This window comes from Micropterus salmoides, unplaced genomic scaffold (assembly GCF_014851395.1).
Source record: "Micropterus salmoides isolate LMB-PRFRI ecotype aquatic unplaced genomic scaffold, ASM1485139v1 Ms_hic_scaffold_9, whole genome shotgun sequence".
NCBI lineage: Eukaryota > Metazoa > Chordata > Actinopteri > Centrarchiformes > Centrarchidae > Micropterus > Micropterus salmoides.
This window is the reverse complement of record NW_024044681.1, coordinates 13469228-13481875: the sequence shown is the minus strand read 5'-3', so window position 1 is coordinate 13481875 and position 12648 is coordinate 13469228. Positions and strand designations below refer to the sequence as shown.

General features: G+C 39.8%; 1 protein-coding gene across 2 annotated transcripts in view; it reads right to left on the bottom strand.

The window, feature by feature from the left end:
- Positions 1-212: 212 nt before the first annotated feature.
- The window catches only part of zbtb16a (zinc finger and BTB domain containing 16a), a 137997-nt gene continuing 125561 nt past the window's right edge, over positions 213-12648 (bottom strand). The window contains exons 6-7 of one of the 2 annotated variants that reach the window (XM_038708939.1): positions 9988-10155; positions 213-6628 (exon numbers count right to left, since the gene is read on the bottom strand). In XM_038708939.1, coding sequence (XP_038564867.1) covers positions 6399-6628; positions 9988-10155 — 398 coding nt within the window. In that variant the 3' untranslated portion in view covers positions 213-6398. Of the gene's footprint in view, positions 6629-9987; positions 10159-12648 lie in introns of both variants that reach the window. The other variant, XM_038708938.1, reaches the window with a different exon arrangement.

Sequence of the window (12648 nt, the reverse complement as noted above, 5' to 3'; positions counted from 1 at the left end):
TGGCACATTTGTAGAAATGTTTATTAATGTGCACGGTCCCCGTAATTTTAAACTGTATAAATAAAAATAAATAAAATAATATTTAAAGATACAGATCAAACACATACAGCTACAAACTGATCATTTTGTTATAGATCCTCCAGTCACCTTCTGTTCTTAAGAAAAGTCAGGAAACAAATAGTGAGCCAGAAAGAGGGCTAAGACAGACAACATGAAGTCCATTTTTTATTTTTTTCTAACCGCAGATTGAAAGTATACAACTGAACATCATGATTTGATTTTTATTATGAGACTCATAAATAAAAATACAAAAAAAAAATCCACTACAAAAAACAATCTACTGTTAGTAGGATGTAAAAAAGAAATATTCTTTATATTTTCACTATCAAAGGCACAACATTGACTTTAGTGACAACATGGAGAAGAGAACCTGCAGCATTAAATCTTTTATTTTTCCTTTTTATTTTTTTTTCACACTCCATCAGAGAACACTGAAATGTTACAAAGAGAGGTGTCTGATTCTACATGGAAAGAAACAAAAAAGAACAACCTCTATATCAACAGACGGTGGCTATAGATTGGTGGCACAGCTCAACAGGAAACGTACTGCCACGGGAAAAAAATAGCACGTTGTCGCTGGAAAAGACAAAGGACCTTTGCAAAGCTCTAATGCAAATTTGAAAAAATTATACAACTGGCAACAATAAGAGAAGAAAATAAAGAAAATAAAAAATAATAATTGGGCACCTTCTAAGATTAGGCTAAGATTAGGTGCTGAGGTAGACAAAAACTATAACAATTCAAATCATAATAAAAACACTATTTTCTTAATACAGAGCAACTCGACTGGCACTTGTGCTGTCACAACAATGGAGGAGAGAAGTAGCACAGACAAGCCAGGGAAAGACAGAGAGAGAAAAGCTTTGTTACATAAAAAGCTTTGTTAAGCTTGGTCCGACAGGGCAATTGGTCCTCAGTGCTAATATAAAAAAATACAATGTCTTGGTGCTTTGTTACTCAAACAGTTTTTAGTCTAGACCTCAATGGCACATGCATTGCAACACTGCATGAAATGGCTACTTTGTTCTAGAAACACCACACCAAAACACAGAGTGCCAGCTCCAGGGATGCCATGATTCCTCTTTGACGAATTTAACATCCCCTTCTAAATGCATTTTGTAGAAAAGAAAAAGTACTTTAAAAACTGAAACAAAGCAGAAGGGGAATACCCTATTGCCAACCTACCCAAATGGAGGTTTTTTTATTTTATTTTTTTCAAGAGCAATATAAAGTTCACATCAGCAAACCTGTTGCTGATAAAAAAAGAGAAAAAAACTGAATAGACAATCTGAGTGGAGAACCAACCCGACTTGGAGCTTAAATTGCTTGCAGAAAAACTATTTCATGGAGCAGATTTTGTCCCAAAAGAAAGTTTCACCACTGCAGCATGTCTGGATTCCAGTAAAATTTACCCTAAGCTTTGTTTTGTGTTGCTAAATAAATGCTTTTGGGTGCCAATCACAGCGTACGGCCTAAGAAAAGAAGTGAATGCAGAATCCCAGTTGCTATTTCAATAGCATTAAGGGTTTATTGCAGTCCTTGGAAAAGAAGCCCTGCTCTATTCAGGATTTTAAAAAACAAAAGAAATCAGGTCATTTTCGAGCGTCATGACATCCCTAGGGTGCTGGAGACACCATTTTTATTTTCTTCTGAAAATACAGAAACTAAGCAGATATAGATGGATATTTTTGTTGAAGAAATTCCATTTTTAGGCACAAAGATAGTACAGAAACATCGGAGGAACACTGAGGGAAGAACTATAACGATGCCAATGAATATATATATTTTTTCCAACATAGAGAAAAAAAGTGGCATAGAATATCATTTTATTTTGTATCTGATCTGATTAGTGCATTTTTCCACTAACACACACGCACACACACATAGTTACACACTCTTTTACGCACTCTTTCACCCGCACGAAAAAGTAGAAAACATTCAGAGGACGATGATAGGAATAATGTGACAGATCAGGTCTTGCATTGTGGTGGTTCAGACTGAGCTGTGACTGGGTATATTATAGTGGGTGGATATTACATGAGGGTGCAAAAGACCCTCAGCTCACAGTGTTTAAGAATAAAATGGCAAGACACCACGGGACATGCCATCCCTTCTTTTTTTTTCAAATACAAAACAAAAAATATGCTGACAGTCAAGTTTGATTGAAAAATTGTGAATGACAAGTACTAATTGGTCGGTATGGCAGCGCCCCCCTGCTGTCCCGTATTTTAGCATCTTTTTTTTGTCACATACACTCGTAAAATTTGTGGTGGATAGATTTAGTCCTTCACCCTACAATGCAATTGACATCCAGAAAGCAACACTTATTATTACAATATGTTCACACACATTTTTTTGTCCAACAATATCAAAGAGGAGCAAGGCATAAATGATTCACACCCAAAGAGAGAGAAAAAAACAGGTAAAAAAAAAAGAAATACAAATATTTGTGCCCTGCTGTAACCCTCCACAAATCGAAAAAGGACTGACACTGAATACAAAAATATCACAATTTTTATATATCAAATTGCCTCTATTGGCTCTTGTTCAGGAATACGCTCATTTCTCAAGCAAGCTTGTCAGCTGAGAGAATCTCTATTTTTAACCTTCTGGTTTTTCTTTTTTGATTACCACTTCCAATTGTCCAACGCACTCTGCATCACTACAGCTATGACCTGTCCTGGGTGGTTCAGCGTTTTTGATGAACCTTCTTTTTTTCACATTACAAAACTACACTTCTATTCACATATTTTCAAGTTTAAATTCTTGTTTTTAAACCCTCTTAAAAAGCAATAGTACTTCCTCTTATCTGCCGCATCTCTTACTCATTACTTAAGGCTTCAAAATTGCTATTTTTTGTGTCTGCTCGTCTGTGGTTAGAGGGGCAGGGGGAGACTATAAGAGAAGAATAAACGTCCATTTGAATGACTTCTCTACTATCAATCTCTACTATTGTTATCTCTTACCCTTTATATACATTTTGCTTTAAAACACAGACAATCATAACTTTTGAAAAAATGAAGCATGAGATGAAGTAGCAACGATGAAATAATGCAAACACAAACACAAAAAAATGTGCTTTTGCCAAAAAAATTAAACAACTTAGAGGTAGCTTTTATAACAAAAGACCAAACCTTCCGACTCATTAACAAGCGGGGTTAATAATACCAAGTTTGGTAACAAGTAATGCACAAAGAAATACACAACATTTGAAAAACAAAAAAAATCTCTTCACCGTGGCACTTAAATTTATCTGTGTACACATTGCTTCATCTCGTTAAGCAATGCACCTTTTCGACATACACTCATAAACAAAACACAAAGTGTACAAATGAAACAATAGGGAAAATTAAAATACACAAGCAACATGAGGTCACAAAACGAGGTAATTCAAGTACGATGTGTTGAGATCAAACTCAAGGTCAATAATAACAACAACATTAACAGCAACAACAACAGGAGACGAGCGAGACAAAGCGCAGGGACAAAACCACAGAGAAAGGGTTGATTTATTCTTTTATCTTACTAGTCGCCCCCTAAGCTGCTAGGCTGTGTCTTGTCCTATCAGTGATTTCCCCCTTTTCCACCGGCCATTTGGATATGTGATCACCCTGGTAATGCTGTGACATGCGGTGATGCTCATTACAGCCAACGATAATACATGTGGCTGCGTAAGTCATATAGGTCTAATGCTGCATTTCAGAGAAGTCAGAAAGTTGGAAATTCCCACCCCCTACTCAACAAAATAAGCCTTTCAGTTTGAGCAAGAATATTCAGAGTTGCAGTTCTTTCAAGATGCAGTTATGTCAACAGTGGAACATATACCGTAAATGCTGCACAACCTTTCCCATTTTAACAACACTCAAGGAGAGGCCTACATTAACCAACAAGGGGGCCTTTGGTTAAAAATTAGCTGAGAACCCATTCTGACCCCTCTTCCCTCCCACTCTCTGCACATTAGTGCACACAAGTATCCAATGCAAACAGTAGAGTACACAGAGCATCTTAATGATATTTTGCTTAAAGCCCCAGCGCAAATGTATTTGGGAATGAGCACCATTTAAACACATCTGTAAAAGAAATACAAGAAAGGACCACCAGATAACGCAGGGCCCGCTGAAAGGTCCTTATTTCAGTTGACATTCTACTCCAGTGGTGCATATTCTCAAACAAAAATGTACTGACACACACCTGGGGAACTGCGGCCACGGATCCCTCTCTCGCCTTGCACAGTTAGTAATCTGTAATCAGTCGGTAATCAACCTTGTCTTAATGTACACTAAAGTTTGAATTTGAAGATTGCATGACCTCACGGCCCCAATATGTGATCTGTTTCAGCCCATTACATCAGTTGGTAGTGGACGATTACACATATGTAAAATAGCATTTACAGCTGCTGGATAGCTAGCTAATGTATGAGCTGTTGCATGTGGAACAGCATTTGATGTTGGATGGGGAAAATCTTCTAAACTGAGCCACTGGAAGGCAGGGAGAGTAATAACAACATCCAAGGTGGGGATTAAAGGGTGCTGACTTCCAATGAAAGGCAACATTAACCTGCTATGTATTTTGACACAGCCTAGCATGAACCTGGCTCACAGTCTTTCACATTCATATTTTGATGCCATATAATAGTCTTCAACCTGCCACACCACCTTTGACAAATGCTAAGGTGTGCAGCTAAGGCATTTCCAGCACTCCTTCAACATTCACTATGAGCAGTCGAAGTCACAGGACTCCCACGGAAAGCAGCCGTTAGCCATTTTTGTTTTCAATCACTGTGGTGAATGAACCGATCTGTTGTGGTCAAAGTGTTAAAGTTTATGTGTCAGTTTGTGTAGTTCATCATTAGTGTGAGATAACCGGAGTCATCTGGTTAATGTACATGGATAAAAGCAGTCCAGGTATATCTATTGCTGAGTAGGTGAAAAGGCTGGGTTTAATGTGGTATACTGTAAAAGCCAGTTATTATTTAATGAAAAAATATATAACTTGCAGACATCAAACAGAGACTGTTGTCGTCACTTGTTTAACCTGTGCAATCAAGCCATGATAAACTACGATGCAGAGCTAAAAAATATATATGATGAAAAAGTGACACAAGCCTTTGGCTCTCCAGGGAGTATGGTGGGTGGCCAGTGGTGACTCAACCTTCTCCAGTCCTCATCTGAGAGACATGGAGAACCAGGAAGACTACTGAAAAAACTGGGACTTCCAACAAAAAAGCAGCACTAGCATCTTACCCTCTCACAACCAAACAGGTGCTTGGTTTGCAGTATTTTAGTGCTCCCATTCATCCAGTTGAACTGTTTCATCTACTGCATTCACCCAACGGCTTCTCTGCGGATTCTCAGGGGCTATCTCACTGCCACTGCTGGGATCTGAAGGATCGCAATGTATGGAAAGGCTGTCCTGGCAGATTTCTGTGAAAACTGGGAATATTTGTCTACTGCACAGGTTGAAATCCCATTAGGGATCAAAAGGATTTGGGATGTGTTTACCCAAAGCAGTTTAATCAAACTCTAGAGCATATGTTTCTTTAATTCAGTTCGTTTGGCATGGTGAAACTGTTGCAAAATAATTCACAGTCCTTCTTCAAGATGATCTTGTTCTGGTTCATAACTACAATAATATGAAGGTTTGTGGCCATAAGAAAAAGGATTTTGGCTTCTGAAAGCCAGTAGTTCTTCAATATTATGAAAGCAAACCATGATATGATGAACTGGGGTGCCTACACTGATGCTCAAACTCACATATTCTTCATGTGATCCAAACTAGTATGACCAAACAGGGTGAATGTAAACAAACCAATACCAAAGTAGAACAAAAAAAAAGCTTGGAACCCCTCTCCTTCTAAATGGAGTGAAAGATTCGGTTCCTGATGGCAAGAATGTGTAGGTTAAGATAGCCCTTGAGAATCTGCTTTCTCACCGCTGTGGCAGCAGCATCCCAAAAGTCACTTCCTTGCAGCTTGCTTGCTTTATGGCGCTGCATGAAATGACCTGAAACAATAACACAGTTGCAGATGTAGTGAATGACCCGGTGAATCCGAACAATGGTGGAGAATTTCTCTCCGTGTCCAAGTCTTCCTCTTGTTAATACTTTTGTCCCATCATCAACAACCTTTTAACCCGTCAGTCGTCGCCGCCTTTGCATGAAAAGAAAAGATCCAGAAAACAAACCCTCTTGCTTTCGAGTTTCTTGCTGTTGACATTCCTAAATTGTCAACACTCACCACAGGCTCATGTCTCCTATCCGCTCAATTACATTCCCCTTACCTCTCAACCCCCTCCCCACCCTCACACGTACCCTCCCTCTTTTCATTCACTCTCCTGGCCTCAGACATAGCAGAGGTACAGGTAGGTCTTCTCTATGCGCCAGTCTGGAGGGATATCTTCGGGCTTGTGGCCTTTCATGTGCTTCTGCATGGCTGACAGGCTGGGGCAGTACTCCAGGCAGATGGTGCATTGGTAGGGCGAGGCGCCGTTGTGGGTGCGCAGGTGCTTGATCATGGCCGAGTAGTCCCTGGATCGCTGGTGGCACAGCTTGCACTCGAATGGCTTCTCACCTAAGGATGATAGGGTGAGGTTGAAGACAATAATTGTGTTAGCCATTGTGCCATTCAATGACAGTATTATGTCCTTGTTGAACAATCATGTGCCTGTTAATCAGGAAATAAATGCATTTGATACAGAAATCAATTGAAAGAGAAAAAAAGCTGTATTTGTTTATGAGGTGCTCTGGTAAACACAACAGCTTTTGTCATTCACACATGAAGACCTTCACATTAATTTAATGCAATGTGAAAAATCACTTATCTCCACCAATAACAATAAAGTTTTTGCTGTTCCATAAACAGTAAACTGGAAAAAGAAATGTGGTAAATGAGAGCAGCATTGTGAAGGCTGGTACCATCAATGTAATATTATTGTTCACATAAATAGCTTGTGTGGATCTTCTATGCCATAATAACAAAATTGCTTTGTCATTTATGGCCACTGAATTATTATTACATATTTCATTTTTGTAGTTTGATTCCTATCAGTGATGATACTTTACTTAGTGTGGTAACACTAGTGTAGGGCAGTTGTAATGGACAGTTAGGACTGCAGCATATGAAAACTGTTGTGTGAAAAGTGAAAGAGTCTATGTCGGGACTCCGACACCATTCATTTAGAGACCACAGATTTCACCCCTGGCCCACAAGAAGCTCTCTGGTGTTATGATAATTGGACTGTGCACACAGTAAGTGACAAGTCAAAGGAGTGAAATCCCAAATGCCTCCTGACCAGCAGTGAGCAGCAGTAAAAGATCACACTAACTATTTCAAGTCATTCCAACTGCCCTAAATAAGTGGTTTAACTCAAAATAGAGAAGAATAAATCTATAGTAGTGGAATTTGTTCACCTCTGAGAGACACTATCAACACAGTGCCAGTCAGCAGCTAACAAAATGATCTTCTAATTATTCTTGTGGTTGGGGGTATAGAAATCATTTGTGTTCAGTTGTTATCAATTGTCGTTATTAAAAATACCCAACTGTATTGTGATTTTCACATCATGCTGTGCAATAGAAATAAATAGAGACGTCCTGCAATTTAATCCCATGTGCAACTACCAAATGTGGCAGCAGAGGCTTCTAAGACCATGACAATAACTTGCTCTTGCTTTGATCAATATCTACTTTCTTCTCCTTTTTTAAAACCACCAAAAGACAACACTCAGGAGTTGTGACATCAGAACGCTGGTGACATTTAGACAAATAGACAATTCATATACACTTTCTAGATCTCAAGGTCTGAGATACAGTTGCATGCTCCATCCACTGAAGAAGACTGTGAGATGCAGCTGAAATTCTCAGAAACAGCTAGTTAGTTTCTGAAGCTAGCATGTGCTTGCTTCTCTTGCCCTATCTGACTTTGTTGTAGCAATGTCAGCATGTTCCATTATCTCACCGATTCATTTGGTGAGTATATTGTTTTCATGAATGGTGATGTGGTCATGATGGTCAAAACTGTGAAAATAAGAACTGAGTCATAAAAAAACAGCTATCCTTTGATTGTGAGAATACTGACAGCTGAGCTGTAGTGATTGAGATAAGAACAATCTACATAATAACATTTACATTCACTTCTAATCTAGATTTCCAGGTAAACGTTAGGTATAAATGTCTGGCATTTCTTTTGTAAACCACATCTAATGAACTAATCTATGGTACATTAAAAAAATACAGCTCCAGCCATGGAGAACTCCTGAAGGTGTCATAAATCAAAGTGCTGTGTTCTTGCTGTGGGGGCTGCTATATTCAAGAGGCACATTTCAATTCAGCAACAGCAGCCATCCTAAATGTGCTAATGATTTGAGTGATGGCAGGGAATAATCCACCAGCGCTCAAGCCGGCAGACGCAAATTAGACATGTAAATGCTGACCTTTACCAATGGCATTTGAAATGAGCTGTCGGAAGTGATCTGGCCCAGCGCTTGCTGTCACCTTTCAGCTGGAGCCTCACACATGTGTGCTGGCAAAATGGGAGGCCTCATGCCTCCACTGCTCGGCCTGTCTGATCTTTGCGAGCCCTGGTTAACCTTGACCTCCGTCAGGGCTGGATTAGGGTGCCATTTAGCCAATAAGCATAAATACAGTGTTGCAGATTGTCATGTGTTACGCTGCAGCAGTGTGGACACCTGCATTCTGTTGATATTGATAACCAGAACACACAGTAAACACGGTTGCCTCAAATAACCAGCTAATAATGAATTGCAAATGGGGCCCAGGTATTGATCCACCATTGGCATTTGAGATGTGTGAAGAGAAGGGGGTGGGATGGGGGGTTAGGTTGCCAGTGTCGATGATTCATCAAGCAGCTCCCTTTTGTGCGAGGTGGCCTTTGACTGTGAGCTTGTCACTTGCTCTTGTTATCTGCTGTTGCTCTCCAGCTTAACGCAAAGCCCCCTCCCTCACACAAAAGGGGAAAGGGTGGACGGAGGGGAGCCAATTATTGGACAGGCTGCCTTGATAGTGTGGCTTAACAGCTGGCTTATTGAATGGGAGATGGGAGGGTGCTGCTGTGAGTGTGTGTTAGGAAAAAATAGATGGTGAGGAAGCATACAGCCTTGGCTGTGTGCCATCCTGGTGAGCACTTGTGGTATCCTCACGCAGTCTGGCACATAGCGTGCACTCATTCTCCAGGGCAGCCAGCTTATCACTGTGTCAACATCTTTATGGAGCTCTAAATATACTAGGATCAATACAAGTCTTCTGAGACATCCATCTACTGTATCACAGCAACAAAGATATTCATCTGGTCTATGCCTTGCAACTTGGATTCCTTTAACAGGCACCAAAAGCATAGAGGTGTGCAATAGCATCTTGTATTATTATGAGGGGCAATGAGATATGTGATGTTGCACTCATTAAATTAAGAGAAAGTGTTCATGATACTCTTTAACAGAGCCAGACCGACGCATTATTAGGTGGACAACAATATCAGTATTTGAGAGTAAAAAAATTTACTATAATACAATAGTATAATGTGCTCTATAACAGTAATATAATTAATGTATATAATGGTTAATGTGTCTTTTAAACACAAAACATTTTTTAAAGGTCCCAGGAATAACCCCGGTTCTAAAAAATACTACCAATAGTTATTGCTCATGCTAACATGTTGAATCTTGGTTGCTTAATCTGTATACATAAATAAAAGTCACAGTCATCGTGAAATTGCAAGATTTGATACCATCGTGCCTGCACAGAGACCAAAGCCAAAACTTCTGCTCACAGACCATATCTGGCAACACATTGTCAGCTTGAGATGTTGCACAAGAAAATCAAGAAATAGCAGTTCCCAATCCTTTGATTATCAACAAACGCAGTGTTTTTCTCTTTAATCATCTTCTTTGTCAATTGGACTTTTGATCGCAGTACCTGTGTGCACACGGTAGTGGGTTTCCAGCTGGTGCTTGAGGCTGAACTTCTTCCCACAGCCGTTACATTCATAGGGCTTCTCTCCGGTGTGGATGCGTTTGTGGCCCTTCAGTGTACTCTCATCTCGGAAGCAGCTCCCGCAGAACTCACACTCAAATGGGTGGTCCCCTGCTGAAATGTGGAGAAAAAGAAGAACGTTTGTTGTGAAAGTTGGTCACCAGCAGTCTGACAATGAGGGCTAGAAACATGAAGCTTTGCTTACACTTACACACACAAATAAATCTAAATATTATTAAAACTAAATAAAATTATTGTGATAAACAAGAATCTTCATTTTTAGTGGTTGGCTCTCACCAGCAGTCTGACAATGGATGTATCGGATGTATGTGTTGTCATACCTAAAGGGAGCCTGATTTTTCTGGTGGGTTTATGCACAATGCCAGAACAATAGGCATTTATGCTATAATGGATACCCACTTCAATACCAGAAAACAAATGTAACAGATCTTTTGTCTTTCTCTACACATCACTTGCAATGTTTGTATGCTTTATTTATAGGCTTATATAATTGCAGCCTGTCATGGCTCTTGACTGGCCATGAGATGTATTATTGAACATGTAGTCTCACAGTGCATTAATGGATAACCTGACTGATATATTTATGGATATATAAGTTTTTAATATACTGCCTTATTTGTCTCTCTCTTTCAGATAGACTTAAATGTCTATTAAATTTCAACTGTTATATCTTCAGTTTTATCTTTACTTTCAATGTATTACTTGACTGTCTGCATACTGTCTGTTTCTATTCATGGCTCCTCTGTCTAATCCTTTCACACTGGGTAAATGTATTCTCACTTTGTATCTACGGAGCACCATTTTTCCATTCTGAGACATTAGCCCTATTTCGGGAAACCATGCGGGCAGTGGATGTACAGTATGTATACTTTCAGAAATGAAAATGACAACATGCATCACATTCTTTTCCTCAGGCTGCCAGAGCACAGGTCCCCACAGGGCAGCTGTAATGGATATTCAGATGTCAGTGATCAGAGATATTATGATTTGCAGGAGGCTCTTACCAGCAGTCCAACGACTAATTGTATTCCGGTGTTTGATGAGGAGCTACTCCTTGCGTCATTCCCCCCCCCAGCCAAGTAACGTTGTGGATATTTATTAATGTATTTCACTTCACCACTGCAGGTTTAAGTCACCATCAATGACCTATGCCTTTCATTATCTGCCTGTCCGAGTAGCAACGTGCCAGGGAATAAATTGCATTTCTCGTTATGTGCTGCTGCAGCTGCCCGCTGTTCAGAGACAATTTCACTTCCGTTCTGCATATTTTATTTAAGATTTTTTGTCTGTATATACAGAATGTATGTGTTTGTTTGATTTATTTAGGAGGAGAGACAGAAAGACGGATGGAGGAGGGATGAGAGGTGGAAATACCCTTTAAATGCGGATCACATTTTGGGTGTGCTATACTTTCGTGGAAGAAAATGTTTTCGATGCCTTGTGATGTTGGAGGCCTTCCCATTAAAGGGAAGCTTTGATGGTGATGGAGGTGTGCGGGGGAGGGATAAAACTGAGACAGCGATGGAGCAAGGGATGTGGGTGTATATGGCGGCGGTGGTGGGGGCTGGTTTAAAAATCAATAAAAGTGACAGTCTTTATTTGTCTGCGTGAAGTTATCAGTGGCTCCTGCTGTAAGACATTGTGCTCTTTCTAGCGTTTCAACCACAGCAGAGATCACAATCCATCACGGAGCTTGGTGGGCTCGTACGACGCTACAAGAATAATAATTGAGCTCAGATTCACCTGCCTTTAATTAGGGCCTCTGATCAGACCAGCGAGTGGGATGCTAATGTTCAGAGGGGGCCTATAGAGGGTTATTTAAGCTTAATGTCCTGTTGAATGTGCTAACGTCTGCTGTCAGCGAACATCATCAAAAATCTTCAATAAGTAGGAGTTTGCCGTCTTTCTTTTTTACTTAAAAGAATATGCATGTTTATGCATTGGAACATTTACAACAAAATTACAGATTTTCTAAAGACTTGATGTGGGCAATATTTCACTTCTTTTGAATTGCTCGTAATCCTCTTGAAAATAAAAATATTGGTAAATGTAGGAAGCCATTCGATATTAACATGGAAGTTCCACCCTACTTCAACTCACTTGTCTCAGCTTCGGTAGTTGTCTGAAGTATTGAGACATTTTTAAATTATTAAGTATTTAGATAAAATATCTCAAAGACTGTTCACCCCCAAAAACAAACAAAAAAACCCCCAAGTCATACCAAACTAACAAAACCATGCTAATTTGTTAGCACACTGTTACCCAGAAAAACTATATGCTGTAGTTGCTGTCTTCGAGTAACAGTGTCTTTGTCATTCCAGCTCAACCACTTTCCACTACTGCTTGATTAAATACAAATTAGAATAGACAACACAAAATGTACTCATTTTCTATTTCTGACTGGGAACAGATAGTGTATATGCATACAGTAAAACAGAGTGCAGATGCCAGCATGCCAGGTCTCAGCTGAAGCATAAAAGACCAGAGTGGTACAAAACTGGTTGCTGTACAGCTCCAGCATCCTGTTTGTGCTTGGGATGCATATCATGCATGCTATCTTCTGTAGCCACTCGGGGACGCCAA